This window comes from Sarcophilus harrisii, chromosome 1 (assembly GCF_902635505.1).
Source record: "Sarcophilus harrisii chromosome 1, mSarHar1.11, whole genome shotgun sequence".
Taxonomy (NCBI): domain Eukaryota; kingdom Metazoa; phylum Chordata; class Mammalia; order Dasyuromorphia; family Dasyuridae; genus Sarcophilus; species Sarcophilus harrisii.
The window spans coordinates 674,233,331-674,257,884 of NC_045426.1; the positions used below are offsets into that span (position 1 = coordinate 674,233,331).

The window sequence follows — 24,554 nt, forward strand, 5'->3', positions numbered from 1 at the left end:
AGGTGACTGGCCCCGAGTCAACAGTGGTGAAGGTCTGAACCCAGATTTTCCCCAGCCCCACTCTATTCATTACCTTCCAGTCTGGAAGAACCTTCTATCCCTTTAAGTCCCAAAAAGAAGGGAAAAAGGAAAAAAAATCCTTGCCCCCTGAAGAGGCAAAATTCCCCGACAATGGGGAATTTTGCCCGTCTCTAGCCTCCCTTCAGACCTCTTCCATCTCTGATCGATTTTCCCTTCCTAAACGCCATCTCTAGGGGATCCTGGTCATGTCCAAGTTGACTCGCACTCATGGGAAGCAGTTGCTCGTCTGCTCTGCTTCTCCAGGGAAATGAAACCCCTTCTGGCTAATCTAAAAATGATTCTCTTTCACTGAATAAGGGGAAGTGAAACAGGATGAGTGGTTCTGCCTTCTTTGGGTCCCCCAGCCGGCTGCCCCTGTCCCAGACGTGCCGTTCCATTCCCCTGCTCTGTGACTGCATGAGCTGCTGTCCCTACTTGGGATGCTTTTGAAATCTCCAGGGTTCAGCACCAGTCATCTCCTACAGGAAGCTCTCCCAGATTCCTCCTTCCTCTTCCCTTTTTATTTATTTATCGGTGTTTATTTACCTGTTCTAGGTAAAATCCTGATCCAGAGAGATTTTACAGATAAGGAAACAGTTCTACCTCCACTAAGTGACTTGCCTGAGGTCTCCATGTGGTCGGTGTCAGAGGCACTGTGATGTGTACTGACTCTGAATTTACTTAGAATAAGGTGTATTTCCCACATAGAGTTGCCTCTTCAGGGGGCAAGGATTTTTTTTCCTTTTTCCCTTCTTTTTGGGACTTAAAGGGATAGAAGGTTCTCAGATTCAAAGGAAAGGTAGAGGATGTTTTTTGTTTTTGTATTCTCAGCATCTAGCCCAGGACTAGGAATATCAAATGATCGCTTAATGAGCATTTGTTGTAGCAACCTCAGGACATAGCTCTCAAAAAACAACAACTACTGGATCTTTTATCTCTTATTTCCTCAATAAGGAATAAGTTTGGCATTGCTCCAGCAATGCCAAACTCTTCAGATTGTAAACTCCAAGAGGAAGGAGCTCAACAAGTATTGAATGACTGAAAAAACCCAAAGGAATTGAGAGTTCAAATTGAATAATTGAAAAAACTGAAGAAACAGACCTGATTTTCTACTGAACTAAGGAATGAAGGCTGGCATACAAAAGGAATTTAATAAATGTTCTCTTACTGAGTTATAATGACCTCATTAGTCCCAAAGCAGATGTGACCCTTCCTTTGGTCTCCTGTAGCTACGGTGGGGAGGAGGACGGGACCTTTGGTCAATGCGAGCATTCCTGCCCAGTCTGGACTAGTTCTGAGCATACCTGACATCATTCTTCCAAATCCTTATCACGTTTCCCAATTCAGACTCGGTTCCTGCTCCAGCCTCTGTCTGAGGCCCTTCTCTGAAATATGAGAGCTTTGAGAGTTGCCCAGGTGTTCACTTTCCGGATCTCCCCCTTTACCTTCTAGGTCAGAACTTGGATTTTAGGTGTTGTTACTGAGCTAGGGGGAGCTCAAAGTCTGGAGTCAGGAGGACCTGAGTTCAAATGTAGCCTCAGATATTCACAAGCTTTGGGCAAGTCACTTAAAACTATTTCCCTCCATTTTCTCATCTGTAAAATGGGAATAGAAACAGCACCTATTCTCCACCACTTGTTATGAGGATTGAGTAATATTTATAGAGCACTCAGCACAGTGCCTGCCACAAAGTAGGCACTATATAGTGTAGATAGAATTGTTATATAAATATACAAACAGTAGGCACTGATTTTTTTAAAGGAAGAGTCTGAGATCCTGTGAGGAGCAAGGTGAGCAAGGCCCCTTGATTTCCAGGGGGGGCTCCCACCCCCCACCACAGGTCCCCCAGCCCCAGAACTTTCTCTTTACCTGGGGAGCTCCCCCTCCTGAAGCCCAATTAGGCTGGCAGGTGCCGGGTGTGCGAGAGCTGACTCACCGTAATCTACAATCTGCCAGCTCTTCATGGTCTGCCACTGATCAGTTAGCAAACTTGTCAAAAAAGAAATTGAGGTTAATCTGGCATGACCTGTTCTAGATGGAATGCTCTGATCCAGAGAGCCTCTGATTTCACAGATAAGGAAACCGAGTTCTAGCTCCACTAACTGCCCTACCCGGGGTCACTCAGGTGGTCAGGCCTCAGACGTTCACCGACAGTCTGGGCAAGTTACGCTGCTTGCTTGCCTTTGTTTTCTCATCTGTGAAATGGGAATAACGGCCCCCACTGGAGTCAGAGAGACTCACCTTCTAGAGTTCAACTTACTGGTTGTGTGACTCTGGGGTTAAGACCACTCCAGTACTTCTGCCCCCACGTGGGGGGTCACAGAGAGTGGGCCGGGACTGAAACCTCTGGGGGTGCAGCGAGGATCAAATGAGATACTATCATAAGGCATTTTGCTCCTCTGAAGGGGCATCTAAATGCGGGTCCTGTACCCAGTGTCTGGGTCTGCCCTTCCACCCTTCCCAGCCCAGTTTAGCACAAGGCCGGGCACACCATCAGGGCTGAATAAACTCCAGCTATTATCGTTATTATGGTCCCAGCCTCCCCAGCCCACAGGCCCAAGGGGAACTCCACCTGGTTTCCAGGGAAATGTCTGAAAGCCGTGAGCAAACATTGGGTGAATCAGCACCAGGAGGGTGGATGCGGCGGGGTGGGGGGCCCTTGCTCCCCCCCCCCATAAATCCAGACAAAGATCTGGGCCCAGGAACAAGGGGCAGCCCCAAGCAGGACACGCAGCCATTCTTGGCCTGTCCCCGGCTGGTACAACATGTCCCCAGGCGTGGAATGGGGAGCCTTGGAGATGGCCCGTGGGTGTGTCCCACTGTAAATCAGTGACCCAGCTCAGCAGTGGAGAGGAGCAGGGAGGGAGGGAGGAGAGAGGGAAGATCAAAGACTTCCTCGACTCACCCACTCAGTCACAGACACTCACACAGCCCCTGGTATCCAAGCCTAAACTAGGATGCTCTGGCCCTCCTCCCCCTGCCTCCCCCCAACTCCCGAGGTGCTGGGCCCTGTCGGCAGAAGCCTTTGGGAGGGAGGGTTAGACCCAGAAGAGACTGGGCCTTTCCCACTCAGGGGGGCTCCCGGGCAGGTGTAAGGGAGAGAGGACCTCTGGCCATGAGTGATTCCCCTTCTCTGTGTACAGGGAGCAATGGAGGGGTCCTGCTCCTGGGAGCTCAGTTAGAAAGGCTCTCTCATGCTTCAGGAATTCCGGAGGCCGAGTGGGTGGGCACAGGGGGCTGGCCGGCTACTACAGAGGCTGCCTCCTGCAGAAGTGGGGGGAGGCCAGAAATCCTTGGGCCTGCCCCGGGCAGAGTCCCCAAAGGAGGAAGAAGAGTGGGAAACGAAGGAAGACATACAAGGGCTCTAGCTGTGAAGCCACAAGGCCAGGCCCAGGATTTACCCCGCCGGTGGCCTTGGCCAAATGGTTTCCTCAGCCTCCTCACCTGAAACATGGGATAAAATGGGGGGGAGAGGGGGTTAGAACGCCCCCAAGCATGGGTTCCGTACAAGTCCCAACTCAAGCCCTTTGCAGGAAGCACAGAAGCAGCCCCCAGACTTGCCCTGAAGTGGGGGGTGAGGGCTCTGAGAGGAAGGGGGGAAAGGGGAGAGACGGGGACAGGTGGAGCCAGGGATGGTGACTTAGGGCCGGAAGCAGTCTGGGCGCCATCTATGCCCGGGAGTTTAGTACATTTGTTTTGAGGAAACTGAGGCTGAAGGAGTCGGAAGGATGACCGGCCCAACGGCAAACTGGCACCCTGAACGCTTGGCACAGCGCCCACCGAGCACACAGTGGGCCCTAGGTACGTTTTAATTCAGTTTTATTAATGTAAACTTCCACAAAGGTGTATTTACCCACTGATTTCGCCCCACTGCCCGGGGCATGCCGGGTAAGGGAGTGGGTCCCAGGAGGATCCCAAGTCACCAGGACCTTCTGAAAGGCCCGGAGTCACGAATGGCCGCACGGAGCTGGAGACCAGGGGGTGCGGCCTGCCGGGGGAGGGCAGAGAGAAGAGGAACTCACAGCAGCAGCAGCACGTGTCCCGGGAGGGCTGGCCTCGGCCCAGGGCCTCGGGCTCAGTCTTCCCATTTTATCATAAGCAAACCCATGATTGTGCAAACCTCTCCAGAGCCCCAAGCAGGCCTCAGGGAGCGGACCGGCTCCAGCCCAGAATAGGGCTCCTCCAGGCCGGGTCCTGCCCGGCCCGGCCCAGGAAGGGGCAGACACCCGGGGTCGGTCGTGGGGTCAGGGCCTATTCCTTGCCCTCCAGCCCGCACCATGACGTCATTCACCGGCCTCAGGAATAATGTGGAACACTCCCACCAACCCCAGGAAGCAGGGGGAAGGGGAGGGGGAAAGGGGGCAGACCTCCCACCCCCCACCTCAGCCCTGAGAACCGAAGCACTGTCAATGGCCGCAGCCACGGCCTCCACTGCCGCCTGGGAAGTCTACTGGGGCAAGGAAGCTCCGGCACAGAAGGTTAAGCAAGCTGCCCGCTCAGAGATAGCGAGGGTCACTGCCAGGATTAAGTAAACGGGGCCGGGCCAGGTCACATGTAGGCAGAAGGGAGGCAGCTTCTACGGCACAGGTAAGGAGAGAGGGCTGACGGCGACCCCCACCCCCAGCCCCACTCACGGCCCGGGGGCACAGAAGTAGGGAAGCGCAGAAGCAAAGGAGTCTGGGTACCCTGGAGGGGGCTGGGGACCTGGGGGGGGAAGCTTTCTATCCGAACTCTCCTCAGGAGCCACGAGCAGGCGCGGCTTAGGGGCACCCCAGGCGGACCCCCAAAAACAGAAACGGGGGCTAACAGGAGGTGGGGCCTCCACCCCAGGCGGTGAGCACCCACTCTCCCATCTCGACCCAGCCTGGGCCAGCCCCACAGCAGCGGGGCATTCCGGGCAGGAATTGGGGGGGGGAAGGCAGGCCCCCCGACCCCTCCCTATAACCCCCCACTCCTCCCTCCCCCGGCCCCTCCCCCCCAGCCCACAGAAAGTGTTCACAACTAGGCCACAGAGGCCGGTTCTGTTGCCAAGAAGCCCAGCACAAGCTCTCCCGTGCAATTCAATTAATTCTGCACCAAAGTCTTCATTTTTCTTCCCTGTCACACTAAGTGATAGCAGAGGGACGGGATCAGGGGGGAGAGCAACTTCGGGCACCCAGGTGGGTGCCCGGGCAATTACAGCCGTGTCCTACCGGCTCAGCGCCCGCTCTCTGCCTAGCCACCCCCCTTGGGCAGGCGGCTTCTCCCAGACACCCTTCTCCGCAGGGCACTTACACTTTCCCGGGCTGGGAATGGTTCCCCGAGGTCCGGCCCAAATCCCCGCTCCCCTTTCCCTACGCGAGAAAAAATGGAATCCCCTCCTGCAGAAAGCCCAGGGGAGAAAGCCCAAAACCAGCCTCGGACACCTCCTGGCCCTGCCATACCAGGCCTGCCCGTATCTCTGCCTCAGTTTCCTCATCTGTGAAAGGAGCTGGGGAAGGAAATGGCCAAACCTGCTGTGTCTGCCCAGAAAACCTCCAATGGGGCCAATGCCGAGTGGACCTGGACACCAGAATGGCAACAGTGATAAAAGCCGGAGAGTGAGCTGGCTATCTAACCACTGCTGTGGTCACCATTACCAACCCCCCCAGTCTGGGGGGCAACCCAGCAGAGGACCCCCTCTGGGTGCCAGGAAGGGGGGATCCCTACCTCCACAGTCCCTTTCAGAGCGTCAGAGACCCCTCAGTACTCCAGCCTAGAATGTTCCCAGCCCCCCAGAGCCGCCCCGCCCCCTCCCAGTCTCAGGGGGAGCTGCTGACCAGGCAGGAGGGGAAGGGGTCTCTCTCCTCAGAGTGAAGCTGTCCTGAGGCCGGATGCTCTCCCTCTCCCACCCTCCCCGCCACCTCCAGGGAGGCACAATCACCAGCAGAAGGCACCCCAGGATCCCTGGGCTCCACAGGCCGGACCTTCCCCCCCCACCCCCAGCTCGGTCCATTAACTTTCCACCAGCGTTCTCAGGAATGCCCTCGTTTGTTCCCAGAACAATGGCTGGCTTTGACCTTTGCAATCAATCAATCAACTGGGGATTTAAAAAAAATGTTAAAGTCCCCCAGTCCCTGCTTGAGAGAAGCCCAGTGCTCCCAGAGGAGAAGCCCCCATTCACTTCCAAGGAAAGAGGAATCTAAAAGGGAAAAGGTGCCAGAGACAGGGCAGGGCAGAGACTGCTTTGGAGGGAGGAGCACCGGGGGCTCCCCACACCTCACTAAGGCACAGAGACTGGGGGCAACCAGGTCACACAGCAGGAGAGCGCAACTAGAACTCGGATCCTCCCCGCCGGCTCACCCATGGGCAGGGGTGCCATGAAAGCTATCTGGAGCACCCAGGAGAGCCGCTAAGGGGCAGCAGCAGCTGGCGGCCAAGATGGAAGAGAGGCCAAGAGGTTCAGGTCTTCCAGCATCCATTATTTGCACCTAAGGACTCCTTGGTTGGTCAGGGATCTGACTCTGTTATCCCCCTGGGTGGTTTCTTGGCAGATACCAGACTGGTCGGCTGTTTCCTTCTCCAGCTCATTTTACAGATGAGGAAACTGAGGCACACAGTAAAGTCCCAGAGCTAGAAAGGGTATGGGGCTGAACTGGAATTTAGGCCTGGCACTCTACCCACTGCACCGCCCAGCTGCCCTATCACCTTCTCTGCTCTTTCCCCATTGTCAGGACACCCTTCTATCCTTTCCTACACATTCACCCCCAAGGGACAGGGCTCTGTGAGACAAAGGCACCGGCTCCCTTGTCCAGATCAGTGATTTCATGAGCATAGAGGGCACTGGCTCCCCCGACTAGATCACTGATTTCATGGGCACAGTGGCTCCCTTGTCTAGATCACCGATTCCATGGGTGTAGAGGGCACCAGCTCCCCTGACTAGATCACCGACTTCATGAGTATAGAAGGCACCAGCTCCCTTGTCTAGATCACAGATTTCACGGGCATAGAACTTCAGATGAGGAAAACTCTCTACCAAGGAATCAATCAACAAAGATTTCTCAAACACCTATGAGTACCAGGCTTTGTGCTAAGTGCTGGGGGATCCACCAAGGGACAAAAGATGACTCTGCTCACAATCTAGAGGAGGAGACAACAAGCAAACAGATTTGTACAAACACACTTATACTTATTCAAGATAAGTAGGAAATGATTAACAGAGAAAAGGCCCTGGAATTGAGGGCTTGGGAAAGGCTTCTTGTAAAAGGCAGGATTAAGATGGAAAAGTCAGGAGACCAGTGTCATTGGACACAAGAGAACTTATGGGGGAATAGGGTTAGAAAGACTAGGAAGGTGGGAGGAGGGGACATTTTGTAGGTGTCAGGGAGCCTCTAGGATTGATGAAGTTGGGGGGAGGGGGCAGTGACATGATCCCACCTGAGCTTTAGGAAGCTCACTTTAGTGGCTAAAAGAGAAAGAACTGGAGAAACTGGAGGCAGGAAACTCCATCAGCTACTGCATCAGCCCAGGCAGGGGACAGCTCCCAAACAGGACCGATTTCTCCCCGCCTCTCCAACGGGCACTCTCACTCCCCAAGCCCTCAGAAGCCACATCTCCAAAGGACATCGTGCCCGTAGGCCCTCTCACCTGGGTTTCTGCCTCCCCTCTCCAAATTGCCTGGTTCCCCTGCCCATTCCAAGAGCACCTGAGTTTTCATGCTTCCCAGTGACCCACCAGACCTGGGGCTGGGATATTCCATCATAGTGCGGTGAGCAGAATTTTACCACCCTCTGGGGAAAAACCCCAGCCCTAGCACCTCCTATCTCCCAGATAGCCCCAGTTCCACCTCCACACATTCACCTCTTTTTTCCCTTCGGTGCGCTCCCCCCCTTTCCCTTCTCAGTGACCATTACCCAGAGTCCCACAACCATCCTGTGCCATTAGTAGGTGTGACTATTACTGAGTTAGGGTAATGTGAAACTCAGTAATAGTCACACCTACTATGTGCCAGGCCCTAATAACTCGCGGACAGCACCATTCATCCTGCTTTCAGCAGGCTCCTGCCCATCACCAGTCTGTCCCTCATCACATCATCACGCTCACAGCGGCCACAGAAATTCACCAAAGCCCGAGTCCAGCTCACTAAACTTCAGTGATTCCCCATTGACTCTAGAGTCGGGTAACAGCAGCTCTGGGGGGTTCTCCACAACCTGGTCCAGATCCACCTTTCCCACGTCACTGTACAAAAAGGCCCCCCTTTCCACACTCAGACCCACCATCTCTCAGGCCCTGATGTTCCGTCTCCATAGCGAGCCCCCAGCGTCTGGATCCCACCTCCACCTCACTTCCAGCTCTGGGACAATCTTGTCAATTCAGCTCAAGTCCCAGCTTCTCCATGCAGTCTCATCTCCCCAGGGTTGGGCCTTTGCCTCCCAAAGTCTGGAGGAACCGAACCAGCCCAATGGGAGCACGGAACAAAAGCACTGCCCAGGAAGGCGGAGACTGGGGCCCTTGAGCAAGTGGACGGCCGTGGGAGTGGGATGGTAGCCACGCAACCACAGGGAGCCCTCGTCTGTAACCAAGGAGCTGGACTGGGCCGCCTGCCCATGAGGCACTGGGGTCTGGATGCAAACTCTGCCTGTGTTCACTGCTGCTTAGGGCCTTGGGCCACTGCCTCCTCTCAGCCTCCTTTTTCTGACCATTAGTGGAGGGCTGCACTGGCCGGTCTCTGGGGTCCCTTCCAGTAGATTTATTTCAACCCTGGATTCCTTCCGGATTACCAGCTCAGCAGCAGAGCCAGAAATCCCTATCAGTCCATCACCATTAGGGAGCTTTTCTGGCGGCTGCATCCCCCCCTCCCTCGCCTGAGGTCAGGCCCCTCCCAGTGGGCCTGGAATCCTACCATTCACAGACTAGTTTCTCTGGGTTGAGACAGTTTGAAGGAGGCACCTGTGAAAACAGAAGTAGCCCTGGAGGGAGAACACATCTAGTTCCTCCAAGTCAGGAACAAGTCATTGGGTCACAGGTGTTTCAGGTGGCAGGTGGAGAGACCAGAGGGCCATGGGGAGTGGGGAGCAAAGGGCAGGACGGGCAGGCAGGCCCGGAGAAGGCTCTGGCCTCTGTGGGTCCTGGGGCCGGACACGGGGAAATGCGAGGACCAAAGAGCCGAGGCGCGAGGCCAAGGGCTGTGCCAGGAGTCGGTGCCAAGGGCTGCCTGTGACTAACTCTGATTCAGCACAGAGGGGACTTTTTCCTGGGTTTCACTGGGGTTTTTCATGCCCCTAACATGGCCTGTTACACCCCTGTCCCCTTCCCCCTCCCCGGGCTCCCCCAGGCCCAGGGCCAGAAGCCAAAAGCTGCCCTGGGCTCCCAGACTGAGCCCTTACACCCGCCTGGGGTGCCAGGCCCAGTCAATCTCTCCCTCCGGTGCAGGGAGCCCAGGCAGGGAGTAAAGAGGCTCCACAGGCTCCCCTACTGGGAGGGTCCGGGCTTCCTGGCTTACAGACACACTGAAACTGCTATTGGGGGAAAGGGCTGTGGGGGGAATAACAGGGGATTTTGCTTTCAAGCCTTTCCAAAGGGGCTTTACAAAGAGCTGCTGTTTGTTCCAGGTTCCCTTTTCCAGGTTGTCTGTCCTCCACCTCTCAGCCAGAGGGCCCCCAACGCCACTGGCCCCCAGCCAAGCTCTGAAAAGGTTTCTCTCCTCCCAGAGAGCCAAGGGTCAAAGGGGATAGAAGCCCCAGCGGCAGGAGATCAGCCTCCTAACTGTGACCCTTAAGCAGGAGACCACAGCCAACACAGAAAACTCAGCCCACCAAAGCGAGATGGCAAAGGAAAAATGCCTCAGATTCTATAGCCCTGGCACCTTGCCCCTTCAGGTCCTCCAACTTCAGCCTTCTATTTTTTTTTTTTTTTTTGGTAGGAAAACTGGGACTAAGTGACCCGAGGCTCATGCAGTGATCCAAAGGCTGGATCCTCCAGACTCCAGAGCAGGCGCTCTCCCACAGAGCTGCTTGACTTCTAGGCAGGGAATTCTGCCCTGTGTCCAACCTTCTTTCTCCCCCTTAATACTTTACTTGCCTCTCAGTCATTTTCAACACTCACTAAAAAATAATAACCATCTATCCATCTAAATCAGAAAACGGTCCCTTTTTTGATTATTCAGATTCCATTCTAGGGGGGCAGTCCCCACCCCAAGGCTGGCCAAGTCCATTTTTCCCCCACTAGCAGAATGCCCAGTGTCTGTCCTGGAGAAAATCAAAAGCTTGGAGCTGGAAGGGGGGAGGGGAAGAGAAAGTAATGGATCTTCATTTCAAGCCCCTCCCTCATTTTCCTGGGATGAGGAAAACCCAAAAGAGATTAAGAGACTGACTCATATTTAGCAAGACTGAACCCAGGGCCCGGATGCCAGGCCCGGTCGAGTCCCAGAAGTGCCCTTCTAGGGTCGACTTCCATCCTGCCACAGGCAACCGGGGCTAGAGGCAGAGAAAGTGGCCCTGGGAGACCATCTCGCAAAGCTCTGGACGGGAGGGCGCCCGACCCCCCCAGGGGTAGCACCCAAAGAAATCTGTCTCATCTGGAGCAGTTTCTAGTAAACAATTGGTGCTGGAGACTTGGATTCATTAGCATTCTGACCAAGTTCCTTTTTTAGCCAGACTCTTCCTACTTAAAAGGAACAGCGGAGAGGATCAAAGCTCCTTTAAATGCCATCTCCACATCCATCTGATACTTCTCCCGTGATTCACTCAACCAGCTTCAAACCCAATTAGCAGTTTCATCTGCATGAAATGGGTGTTTATCTCCCTGGGCAGCCGGATGGGCTCCAATGACCCAACTTCCTTAGTCCCCCAGGCCCTTCTACCCCTCTCAGTCTCACTGACCCCTCTCGGGTCACATTGAGCAGGAACTCTTCATTTCACAGCTCCCCAACTTACAGGGCCAGAGCTGGGAGGGAATTTAGACCACAGTGTAAGAGCTGGGAAGGCCTTGGAACACAGAATGTCCGCTGGAAAAAGCCTTAGAACCCAGGGTATCGGAGCTGGGAGGGCCTTGGAACACAGAGCTAAGGGGGCTCATTATACAGGGTGTCAGGACATAGAACTGGGAGAACCCTTAGAACCCGGGATGTCAGAGCTGGGGGGAAATTTAGAACACAGTGTGAGAACTGGGAGAAGCCTTAGAACAGAGTATCAGAGCTGGGAGGGCCTTGGAACAGAATGTCAGAGCTTAGAGGGCCCTTAGAACACAGAATGTCAGCTGGAAAGTCTCAGAACGCAGGGCATCAGAAATGGGAGGGCCTTGGAACACAGAGATAAGAGAGCCCTTAGAACACAGTGTCTGAGCTAGAAGGAACTTAGAACACAATCAGAGCTAGGGGAGCCTTGGAACACAGAACTGGGAGGGCTCTTAGAATACAGGGTCTCAGGACAAAGTATCAGGACATAGAACTGGGAGAAGCCTTAGCACCCAGGAGGTCAGAACTGGGAGGACTTTGGAACACAGAGATAAGAGGGCTCTTAGGAACTTAGAAAACAATCAGAGCTAGGGGAGCCTTGGAACACAGAGCTGGGAGGGCCCTTTAGAACACAAAATGTCAGCACTTGAGAGGAGTCTCAGAAATTATCCTAAGCCTTCATTTTTACAGGAGGACAAACTGAGCTTCAGGTGATGGCAGGAGAGATTCTTCTCCATCTGTGGCAGATCTCCAGAAACTCCCTAAGGGCCATAGGGGAAGGGAGAAGGATCTCTGTGGTGAGATCTCAATCTCAGAGGCATTTACCAGAGTATGACAGAGTACAGGCAGAATACCAGAGAATGACAGACCAACATGGAAATTGAAGAGCACACAAGGTGCGATTGTGTACAGTAGCCCAACCCTAGCTTGGGAAGCGTGCAGTTTGTTGTTTGTTGTTCTGGTGGGGCAGGCTCCTATCCCTTATTAACAACCCTTCAAGCTCCCCATCCGTGGGATCACAGATCTTATTTGACAAAAGGTTCTCAAAGAGTAAATTACTTGCCCCGAGGTGACTTGAGGGCACCAGGCAGACAAGCCCAGATCTGAACCCAGGGCTTCCGAATCCTACCCCCCACAGCCTCCTGGGCATCCTCCCACCCAAGCCCAGCATCTTGTACCCCTCGGAAAGAAATGGGACTGCCCAGGATTAGGAAAAATGAAGGAAAAACATTTCAATCCTCATCCTATTCTTTGTGCCCTCACAAATTCAGGGCGTCCTGAGGATGAAAGCTTTAGATATAGGGACTTATTGATCCCCACAAATAGAGGGGAGGAGTTGATAGACCACCATATCTGGAGTCCAGACTGATCTTCCCAAGCTGAAGGAACCTTGGGGGAAACTGGTGTGTACCAGTAGCCATTCTCTCCTCCTTCCCCCCATTTCTCTCCAAGCTAGGGCTTCTCTTCCCAAGAAATCTAAGGCTTGGAAGAAGGTGCCAAGATCAGAGAACAGAAGGCAAGATCCCAGAAGGTAGGAGATATGGCTTTTGGGGGGCCTCTACACAATAGATGCTTCATAATTGTCAGGCTGAATTAAAGGGCGGGGGAAGACAGCTGACTTTTTGGGGGAACAAGATTTCTTAATTTGACTTTGTGTGTAAAAAAAAAAAAAAAAAAAAACCCACAACTTTTCTGGATAATTACATTCCAATAGGATTAGTTTCTTTTGCAATTCAGTGTATTTTATGCATTTGAAAAGGGGAGGATAGGTTTCAGAAGATTGCTAGAGGGGTCTCAGAAACAAAGTCAGTCACTCCACTCCAGAAAAGGGGGATCCCTCTATGGGGATGTTGTCTCTCCTTCCTCAGAAAGCAGTGTGACCTACCTAACACCAGAGCCTTAATTTCTGGGGAATGTTTTCAATGGGCATGCCCAGTGCAGACTTCCAACAGGTACCATGAGTCACAAAAGATCCAAAACAAGTGGGGGGGGGATGGTGGATGGTGGAAATAGTTGGGGTCAGAAGTCCTAGTCCAAACCCCAGTTCTACTACTGAGGGATTTGGGGAACCAGTCACTTAACCCTTTGTAGGGCCCAGTTTTCTAACAAGGAAATAGTGATCTTTTTTTAGGGGGCAAGGAGAAGGAAAGTAATTTTTTAAAAGACCCTAATTTTGAATGTAGGAATGATACACATACCTAGCACTCTCTAATAGTAGCTAATATTTAAGTAGAAAAGTAAGGTTTTAAAATGTTTCATATATATGATATTTTCTCCTTGGATCCTTGCAATCAGGGGGCAGAGGTCAGAGAAATACAAGGGATTAAGTCTAGTCCTGGGGGCCACTGATCAGCCACAGGATCAGGTAACATTTGAACTTCCTAAATCCGAGTTCTTTTCCCATAGCCTGGTGCCTCCAGATACTCCTTCATCCAGTGATTCTCAAACTTGTTTTCAGTATCTTTATCCTATTAAAAATTGAAGATCTCTCCAAAGCGTTTTTGTTTGTCTGGATTATATTTATAGACATTTACCATATTGGAAATAAAAACTATTTTTGAATTTGTAGACCCTCTAAAAGGGTTTCAGAGATCCCCAGGATTCTCTAGACCATACTTTGAGAACCACTGCCTTTACCCATCTAGCAGCATGTCCCATTGAAATCAGCATCCCGTTCTAGTCCCCATCCTTTACAAAAAAGAGAAATGCTTCCACAGTCAGTCGATAAGAACTGATTACCCCTACACATCAGGCAGTGTGCTATGGTAGTGTTGGACTCATTCATGGAAAATCCTGGGTTCAAGTCCAGCCACCTGACCCCTGCCCTCATCGAGCTTCCATTCGAAGCCCATTAAATAATAATGGGCTGGGGTGAAAGGTCCTTAGATTTAACCCTCTGGGCTACTGATGCTGGGGAGCTGCAGGAAGTTTGGGCATTTTCAAATTCTCTCAGTATGACTAAGAGGAGGGCTATTCTTAGTCATCAGTGGTTCCCCTAACCCCAAGAAAGCTTTCTGTTTTAAATGTCACTCTCAATCCAGACACCTCAGACAAATATTGCCTTCCTGGGCGTCCCTCTCAGAGCCCGATTTCCATTGAGAGGATGGAACAGCCAGTCAGTAACAATAAATAATAACAGCTCAAGCAGACATGGAACTTTGCAGGAGCGAACCTGAAAGTGACCAATCTGAGCCGGGCCTTATGGGAACAAAGGTTGCCTAGTAACTGTGGGAGGCAGGATTCAAACCATGCTCCTCTGGACCCAGATCAGAGCTCCATTTACTATGCCCCAAAAGCTCTATTCATTTATCATCTAGTAGGAAGGTTAAGCAGATACATGGATAGAGAATGGTTGAAAATTTAGAGCCAGAAGCTTTGATTCAATGGAATCTTAGGAAGCCCCTGTGTAAAAAAACAGAGGTCTAGCTCTGAATCCTATGGGTCTATCATCAAGTTATTTTAACACCAAGTTTGCAGGTGATCATTTTACCTTTCTTTGAAAGCTCTGTGCTTAGCCCAGTGGCTGGCATACAATAAGTGCTTAATAAATGATCAGCAAGACTTCTAAAAATAAAAGTGATGACATAGCTGGAGTGGTTCTTCCTTAGTCAATCAAAAAGCACTTAAATTGTATCAGGCACAAGAAAGAGGCAAAAAGCCAAACCCTGTCCTCAAGGAGCTTCCTTTCTAAGGGGGAAAATGTAAATGATTATACCCCAAGAAGGGTTCTAACCACGGCAGCAAACTCCACTGGTCTAGACCAGGCCATTCAGGGAGCAGAGTCACAGACAGTCCAATTCCCACCCTTCTCAAGGACTTCTCCAGCTTTCCAAGGCTAGTCAAACCCTATCTGACAAGCTGAGCCCAGCTTATATGTAAAAAGGGAAGGGACTTGAACCAGTTCTCTGGAATCCTGGGGAATTCTAAATCCTGTGATCTTTGAGCCATAGTCCAGACAAGTCTAAGTAGCAAACAAGGACACTTTGGGTGGCATTCCTAAAGTCGAAAAAATGGGGAAGGAAAAGCCAAGGAGGCCCCCAAAAAACTGGCAGGCCTCATGGGGAGTAGGACTAAGACCTTATCTCCCCCTGCCCCACACTTCAAGCTAAGTCATTTCCTTTGATTGAGCTGTAAAATGGGAATAAAAATCCCGACCTCAAGATCTATCTACCTCAGACAGAATCAAATGAGGTGAGTAAAGCCGCTAATCTCCTTAGATACAAATGGTAGAAAGACCAAAACAAGCCAAGCCCCAACCCTTAGCAGCAACAAGAGAGAGGGCAAAGTTTGCTCAGGTTAGCAGGAGCTCTCCCACTGACAGATAGCCCGAGTGCAGCCAACACCCAGAGCCTCGGAAAAGCACCTGAGCAGGTATTTCCCCCAGCCAGGCTTCTGGACTGGACAAGGCTCAGCCCTGGCCGGGACCCAGATTCCTCACACACACCCGAACCCCACCTCCCATGGGGCAGCGAACCACAAGCTACTCCAAAAGCACTCCAAGCCAGGCCCAGCCCTGGCCTGTCACCCTCCTCCAGAAAAGATTTCATTTCCTTCTCTCCTCAGGAGTTCAGACGAGAAGAGGTGAATGTGCTCAGTAAATATCGTTCAGAATAAGTTCTCCAGACGAGCAACATTTTTTGGACAACCTATTAACCCCTGGCGAACATGTCGCCAACACGAATGGGGACTTTCTAGAAGTCACCCCCATAGATAATTCCCATTTAAACACACAACCATTCAACTGAGGGGGAGGGGGGAGGAGGGAGTGGAAATCGGCCATTTCAACATCTCATCCCCAGAAAACACCCCACAGTATCCATCTCCCCACTATCTCCGGCGGCAGATAAAGTAACAATTTGGCAACACGAGGCAAAGGGCCTTGGTGAACTGCAGGGTCTAAAAGGATCCCCCGGTGCCAACAGGGACAGGTGACCCCGGCCCAGCCTAAAGCCCGGCTCCGGGCATGGACAGTATTTTGTAAGAACCTCACTCTCCCCCCCCCCCCCAATCCGGGAGGGGAGCGTTGCCCCACAACGGAGGCTTCAGGAAATTCCCACCACAGGACGCTCCCCTCGCCGACTCCCCAAGTCCCGGAGGGTCGGGGCGAGCGGTGCAGGGCGTGAGGAGTCAGTGTTTACATTCGGCAGAGGCGTCTAACCCGCCGGCCCCACGGACCGGGTCCGGGACTTTATGGACCCGATGGACCAGACGATCCGCAACGCGTGGGCCCCTAAACAGCCTCGGGGCACCCCGGCTTAGGAGGGGCGCGTCCGGCTCGGGAGAGCCGCCTCCCAGAAACAGCCCCCTCCCGTTCCGACCTCCTCCCCCCGGCTCCGCCTGCGCCCCCAGACTGGGGAGGAAGGGGGGCTCGGCCCCCCCCGCCACGCGCCCGCTCTTACCTCCAAGGCCTCCAGGGTGCTGAAGCTGGCGATCGCGAAGCCATCGATCAGTTCCTCTTCCTGGGAGCTGGACTCGCGGCGCCGGCGGCGCGGAGGGCGTGCGTTCCGGGGGGCGGCCGCCGCCGCCGCCGCCGCCGCCGCGCCCCGGGGGTGCGCGCAGTTCTGGCTCGTGTTCTCCTTGCCCGGGCTGGGCTCCCTCTCCGAGCCGGACGACGGGCTCTGGTTCCGGGCCTCGCGGGCGGCCGCCTCCCTCCGCCTCACGCGGTCCCTCTGGGAGCGAGACCGGCGGCTCTGGCGGACCTTCCCATCCATGTCCACGGCCCCGGCCGCGCCTGCCGCCCCACGCCGGGCAGTCCTCCTCGCTGCCCCCGGGGAGCCGCCGGGGCTAGACGCCGCAGCCCCCGGAGAGCGGCTCGGTGACCTTGACTCCAAGCCCCAGGACGGTTTTTTAAAAATGGAATAAAAAGAACCCACCGTCTAACTCCGCGTCTCCCTCCCCCCGGAGGAAGCTCTTTAAAGGAGGAGCGGGGGGCCAGGCGGAGGACCCCTCCCCCACCGCGAGCACTGCCCCAACGTCGGGGAGTCAACAGCCCGGCGGCCGCAGCAGCACAGCTCCCCGGCGCGCCGCGCCGCTCTCCCCTCGGCGTCTCCTCTCCCGCCCGCGCGCCCTCGTTCTTTCCGCCTTCGGGACTAGGCTGCAACACACGATTCCATCCGGAACGCGGGGGCTCTGCAACTTTGTAGCGAGGGCCGCGCGGGCCGCGCGGGGCCGGGGGGTCGGGGCCCGACCGCGCTGCCCCAGCCCCAGCCGCCGCTCCCGAAGCCCCGAGGGGGGAGGTCACACGCCCGCGGGGGGGGGCAGCGGACAGCCCCGGCTCGGCCTCTCCCCCCCACTCCTCTCGGGAACTTTCATCCGTCTCGGGGCAGCGGCCGGAGGGTCTCGGGGGGATGCAGGGGCGGGGCGGGGGTGTCAGCGCCCCCCCCCCGCCGGAGCTGCCTCGGGCCGGGAAGCTTCTCAGCGTGGTCGCTCTCCCCTCGGCGGCTCGGGGGTCTGTCTCCCCATGGTCGTTCCCCCGCCCGCGACGCTTCCTCCCGGGGAGCGGCCCCCCCGCCTCGCTGCCCCCGGTTCGGCGGCTCTCCGGACTGGATCCGGGCTCTTAAAGGGCCAGAAGCGGCGGCGGCGAGCGGGCGGGCGGAGGGGGGAAATTTCCTCTCCTTCTGAATTGTACAGTGCAGCAAAGCCCAGAGCAGATAACAACTGACGTATTTCCGCCAGCCTGTAATTACCAAAGGAAGTGAGGGACTTTATTCGGGGGCCGGGGAGCCCGGGCGGGGGCGCGGCGGGGCCGGGGGGCCGCCTCCTACCGTCCCCAGGGGAGGGCGGGGGGTGGGCGACTCCCCCAGGCCTCAGCCCCCGCCCAGACAGACCCACCTCTCCGCGTCCCCCTGCCTCCCCGAAGAGGAGGCTGGAGAGACCCTGAGTTAGGGGGAGCGCCGACACGGTCCGCTCCTCGGGGTTTCGGGGGCCCCCTCCCCTAAATCGGGGAGAACCCAAGTGCAGCCCCGCCCCCTCTGGAAATCAGGCATCTCGGCCCCCCCCCCCGCCGTGTGTTTGGAATAACCCGCTGTGGCCCCGCCCCTTGGCAGAGGGGGACCTCCTTCCCCCCACCTTCGCCCCGCCCCGTCCCTTCTGGAGGGTGCCCCGGTGACTGCGGGGAGTCCCGGGCGCCTCCTGGTTTGTGGGGTGAAGGTCGGAAAGGGGCACGTGCCCGGAGCCTCCCGAGCCCTCTCAAAATAGGAGGGGAACAGAACTCCCACTGGCCGGCCCCTCCCACCTACCCCTCCTTCCCCGGGCGTCCTCAGGCTCCGAGGAGGGAGAGAGCCCTCCCCTCCGGGGACCGTGTTTTCCATTAACGGAGCTTGGGGGAGGGGGCGCCACAGCCCCGGGCTCTCGGACCGTTCTTGGGGGCCCCGCAGAGTTAACCCTCTCCTCGCCGGTCCGCCCCCGAGGCAGCTTCCCCCGGGCAGGTGAGCCCTTGGTGTCGGGACCATCCAGGGCCGCTCTCCTCTTGGGTGGCCCAAGTCCTGACCTCCCGGAGTGTGACGGGAATCTCTGAAGGACCAGGCCCCACCCCTCAGAGGGAGCTGTAGCCCCCCTTGCCCGAGATGGGACCCGGCGGGGCTCCTAGGTGCAGAGCCTGTTAGGTGTCCTACAGACGAGCGAATTGAATCTGTAAAAGATGCTTGACTTTGCTGCCCTGTTGGGGGACCGGAGAGAGAAAATGCCCTCCTTCCCCGGGACTGGATGAGCCAGCACATTCTGTCTCAAAGAACAACATCTGCCCCCCTGGGTGAGGAGGGACCTTCAGCTTTGTGCTTGGAAAAAGCCCCCCTCCCCCCAAAAAAGCCTGTCCAGAGCCCCCCAGTGCTCCTCAGCCCTCCAGGCCAGTGGCTCTGGGCCGGGGCCCCTAAATCAACTGCAGCTGAGGCAGGTCCCTCAGTACAGATGGACCCATCTCCCCCCGCGGACAGGTGCAAAGGGGGCCCATCCTGAGCCGGAAAGGGCGCATCTCTTTCCCCTTATTGTCTGTTCACTGGCCCCCATCGATCTGCTGCCGCCGTCCCTCTACCCCTACACCTCTGAGCCTGGCAACAACCTTGTGAGGTAGTTACTCTGAGCTATTATTAGGAGGGATTTGTTTATGGGGAGGAGGGGAATAAGGCGCATTCAGCGAGGTTAGGGGATTTATACTTGGAGCACCCAGCTAGTAAGTGTCAAAGACAGTGAACTGGGGGATTTTTCAGAACATTAATTTACCCCGACTCCCAGTCGGGCACTCTCTTTCCCTGGCTGAATCATCCCAAATGCTTCAACCTGCTCTTCCAGGACATATTCACCTGTGGTAAACCTTGCTACCCCATCCCCATTCCCATTAAGGTGAAGGGGTGGGATTGTGAGGGGCCCTAGAAAATTGGGCCAAGAACATCTCACACACACCTGGAAGCCACCTCCCGCTTGTCTCTCTTATTCCTAGAGATTTAGCACTTGAAGCATCCTCCAGGACAAATCCAAAATGAGAAGGGTAGGATATGTGAATAATTCCCTGGGGCCCCAGAAAATGGGGCCTGCTCCAGGCGCTTAGGGCCCCAAGGCAGTTAGGCACCTGGAAGGTGCCCCCTCCCCCTCCTCACCCTTCCCTGAGGTACATAGACTGAGGGTGTCTCTTCTCCATCACCAAGGGGGAAGGTAAAGGAAGAAATGAGGAAAGCTTTAAGGGATGTATGAAAGACTCCCTGACAGCAATGGAAATTAAAGGAGGTTCTGGGGGTGGGGAAAACCCACTAAGTATGTGAGCATTGTGGACAGACTCTGGCAACGAAGAGAAAGGAATAAGCCTTTATGAAGCTCCTCCTACTACTAAGTGCCTCATAAAGATGTTCACAATTCTCTGAAGTGGGAACCCCAGAGACACAGTACCCAATGCCCACCACCCCAAAACCAAGGTTCTAGAGCAAAAGAAGGAGCTATGGGAAGTGACAAAATGGGACAGAGGACTGGTATGGAAGCCAGGGACTTCCCAATGGCACTTTATCTGACCAAAAGTTTGAGTGAGTAGAATTCCATCCATCCCACATCCCCCCTCTTTTTTCAGTACTCACCCTGTAAAGAAGTTATGAAGGAGGGATGAAAAGAGTCAGAGTTCCAACTCTCAGAGAATTGACTTCAGAGGCAGGAGACAGACAGAACAACTAATTTTTCTATATTATTTTAAAATTTTTGTCTATTTTAATATTGGTTTGGGTGGAGTTGTCCCCCAGTTTTTTAAGATGAGGAAAACAGGCTGACAATTGTATGACTTGCTCAGGATGATCCCCCCTCCCCAATCAGGCAGGATTCAAATTCGGATCTCTTGGAGTCCAATTCTAAATCAGACTCCAAGCCATCGGGCCAGCCACAAGCTCCCAAATGTTGCAGGAAACTAGATTAAAATGCAATTGACAAAGGTTTGACAGAATAAATAAAAATACAATATGACATACATCTCAGGCAGGGAGTTTCTTCAGGGGAATGAATAGAGGCTAGAAGGAGTCAAGGAGATTTGGGATCACTTTTAACATTTATGTAGATGATCTGGAGCAAAGCATTTAACTGTGATATATTAGGTCTGGAGTCATTAGGAATTTCTGACACTTGCTAGCTCCAGGTCTGCAGTCAGGAAAACAAGTTCAAATCCAATCTCAATCATTTACTATCTGCATGGCCCTGGGCGAGTCATTTAATCCCATTTGCCTCGGTTTCCTCCTCTGTAAAATGAACTAGAGAAGGAAACAGCAAACCACTGCAGTATTTTTACCAAAAACAAATTGTAAATTGGGTCCTGAAGAATCGGACATGACTAAAAATGCTGAACAACAACCATCTCCCTAACAAGGTTGTTTTGTGCCTGAAATAAACTAAAGTATGTCAAGGACTATGTAAGATTAGCTCTGGTTACGATGACAACAGCTAGCCTCCAAGAGATGACCACCAGTAGAAAAGACCTTGGGAGTGACTGAGCGCTTGGAGTTGGGCTGAGAGCTTTTCATTCCACTTAGCTTCTTTTCCCACAACTAATCTCTTGGTAATTTCAGAGGCAACTTACCTTTTAATATTGGGTGGAAAGGGACAATTCATTTTTTCATCTAAATTCCAAAGTAATTTTTTTCTGTGAGATCAAGGATCTTAAAGAGAGAGATTAGCAGAAAAATAAGAGGAGATCAAGTAGTTTATCTTCAAAATTTATTAAAATTTTCCTGGGGAGACCATCAATATTCACTACCAATCCCCCTACAGTTCTTTTCAAAACTGGCCATCGAGGATGGGGGAACCAAACAGACCTGGGAGTTTCTTAAAACCCTCCTAGAGGGTTTTAATTATTTGAAAGGTACTTGCCTTCCCTACCTGGTTTTGTTTGTTTTAACTGATCTCCTTTGGAGGAGGTGGGACACATGCTGAGTGATTGTGTCAAAGCAGATGTGTGAGGAGCACTGGGACATGGGCAGGGTTGAAAGCCCTCCGGAGTAAGGTGAAATCCGGACCATTTATCATCTGAAAGGAAATGTATGTTTACCAACCCTTGTGGCTAAATACACTTTTGCTGGACATATATCCAAAGAACTGATTAAATAATCAACGTCAGGATGCTGAATTTTATTAATCAAGCTTCCAGGGAGACTGTATTGGAGATAAATTGCATGATTTGCCTTCTGCCTTCCCCCACCCCCACTCCCTACCAACCAAGTCAATTTTATATTGCAAATAGAAGCCACAGCTACAGTGATTTCTCTGCATCAAATGGCTTTGCACACAATGATATTCATCACATTATAACTCTGGGTGAATGATAATGGATTGGGAAATGAAAGCAGATAGATGTGAAAACAGGCAATTCTCTAGCCCGGTACAACCTCTATTGCTGCCCCAGAGGCCTCTGCCCCAATTTCTGCCCTAGGGTCCCTTAGAACTGGGTTTCAGGGACCAAAATAACCCCATCAATGCTGAATTCTACAGCCACCTAGCCATATCTCCCCTGTCCTCAGCAGCTTTTATTTTCTTTCCCCTCCCTCCAGTAATAGCATCCACAATTCCTACTGCCTAATTTTCCTTGGGGAGAAATAACAATAACTGGCATTTATATGGGTTCTTTATGGCTTGCAAAATGCCTTAGACATTTACCTGATCTGATCTTTATAATGACTCCATGACTTGTAAGATAAATACTATAAATATTTTTATCCCCATTTTACAGATGAGGTAGTTAAGTGACTTATGCAGGGGATAAGGGGATTCAGGTAGTCTTAATCAGTGTCATCCTGATTCCACGCCCAGAATCCTATCCACTAACCCCAAGTGCCTTTTGTGTGCCTCTTGTGTACTTAACTGTGTGAATTGGGCTAGGAAGAGAGCAATCTTGGTGGGAAGAAAGGGCATCTTTCTCTCAATCTTAATTCGAAGTGGAAAACCAGCTCATTCACCTGGGAAACAAGAGAATTTTGAACCAAAATGGAGACCTTAAATGATCTCCATTCTACTTAATCATCTGGCTCCCATTCAGTTAACAGCTTTAAACTTTGAGCTCCTTGGAAGGGGGCTGGAAGCCTCCTCAGCTGGGTCTGGGCCAAAGCCCAGAGCCGGTGCTACTTCTTCTACCTCTTCTCCAGCTGAGGGGCTGAGCACTTACTCATTCCTCTCATCATCTGCTGTAGCTTTGGGGGGAGCTTCGCCCCTTCTGACCAAACTGAATTGCTGGCCGGCCCCCTAACCCCTCACCCTTACTCCTGTCTCTATCCAGGCTAGGAATACCCTCCTTCCTTATTTTCCCTTCTTTCCTAGAATATAATCTTCTCAAGGTCTTCCATTTCTTTGTGAAATACAATGCTTAGCACAAAGTGAGCAGTTACTAAATGATTGATTAGTGATTTAGGATCCTTCAAGTTTCCTTTGTAAAGTTTTCCTTGTTGAGGGAATCATTCATTAGTAGGATGTTAGGGCAAAAAGCTTATTTTAAGCATCTACTATGTGCTGGACATGCAAGGATCTCACAATCTAACAGGAGAGACAACACGTACATAACTCTATACAAACATAATACGCAGAATTAGTTGGAAATAATCTCAGTGGGACACTACCATTAACAGGCACCAGGAAAGACGTCTTACAAAAGTGTTTAGTTTTCTTTTATTTTTGCCATTTTTATATGATGGACTCCCTGGATAGTGTCTGGTAAAGTCTTTAAGCCCCTTCTTGGAATGATGCTTTTAAATGCATAAAATAAAATATAAAGGATGATAAAGGGACCAAAGATACTGGAATATGCTTATCAAATTTCAAAATACCTTTTTAAAAAAAATTTAATGGATCCAACTTTTCCTTGTGTAACACTGAGTTGAGGAACCTGTTGTCTTTTCCTCTTGAAAGACTGTAAAAATCCTTAAGGAGAGGTTAATTTCACTTTTGTCTTTGTATCTCTATTATCTATGGCATTTTTATTTATTTTTTTAATTTTTTTAAAGGTAGGGAGCTTCCCTGAAGGAAATTTCCTTTACCACTGTACTTGGGCACCCATTTAATCTCAGAACCTTTGAGAATACCTGAAGGCAATTAGGAGTTAATTGACTGGCCAAAGGTCACATAGGTAGTGTGTGCCAGAGACCCTAGGTCTCCCTGACTCTCTCTACCTCGCCACACTGCCTGTTTCCCTGCACATTGATAAATGTTTGCAGACTTATTGAATTGAGTTGACTCTTGCCCTCCCTGGCCACCTGAACTCGAGGCTGATCAGCTCCCTGGGCTCCTGTCCACCGCTGATCACCCTTGCCCTCCCAGGAGGGGCTTGGCCTTCTCTGCCAGCTTTGATCACTGTCAAAGCCCCAGGAATCATTATAAATAATTAGCTGCTTCCAGGACACGGAGGCCGCTCCATAAATCTTGGCCACTTGGCTGTGGTGCCTGAGCCCTTCACTGCTATTCCTACAAGGCTGGGAACAAAGTTAATTGACATGAAATTGTATTCAGAATTAAATTTGCTTTAACAGATCTACATCAGACCCCATAAATCAGCCTCAAGCCATCTGCTGCTTTTGGGTTCAAATAGGCTTTTTGCCACCGCAGGGAGAAGGCAGGAGCTTGGGAGCTGAGAGACATTTTCCCAGGAAGTAGAGACTCAGAGTCCCTGACAAACCCCGCTCTGGTCTTTGCACTAAGTGAAGTGTTTGCTTTGGCAACATTAGGGACTGGGGATTTATACATTTCATTTAGTCTACTGTAACAAGGTATGGTCACGTGACTGTCCCCTCTCGTTCTCTCCCCATGTTTCCACCTTGGCACCTGGGAACAGGTAGGGCTGCTCAGTGAATAGAGGAAGGGAGATCTAGGCAGGAATCCTGACTGTGACATTTATGAGATGTGGGACTCTGAGGAAGGTCTGGAAAAGCACCCCCATTTTACAGATGAGGAAACTGAGACCCCGGAAAGTGATGGGATATGTCCATGGTATGTGTCCCTCCCTTCCCTATCAGGGTTCATCTCTAGGGAGAACTCTTGCCCATCTTGGTCCCCCTCTGGGAAGCTTTCTCCATTGCAGTGGGTGACTAAGGGATCTCAAATCTCCCTCACATGGAGTGGTATCCCAAGGGTCTCCCCA

General features: G+C 52.6%; 1 protein-coding gene across 10 annotated transcripts in view; it reads right to left on the reverse strand.

Moving 5' to 3' along the window:
* The window catches only part of FBRSL1 (fibrosin like 1), a 219,830-nt gene extending 203,126 nt beyond the window's left edge, over positions 1-16,704 (reverse strand). For all 10 annotated transcript variants that reach the window (XM_031948361.1, XM_031948358.1, XM_031948365.1 and 7 more), the window contains exon 1: positions 16,372-16,704. In XM_031948361.1, coding sequence (XP_031804221.1) covers positions 16,372-16,683 — 312 coding nt within the window. In that variant the 5' untranslated portion in view covers positions 16,684-16,704. The remainder of the gene's footprint in view (positions 1-16,371) is intronic.
* Positions 16,705-24,554: the final 7,850 nt, after the last annotated feature.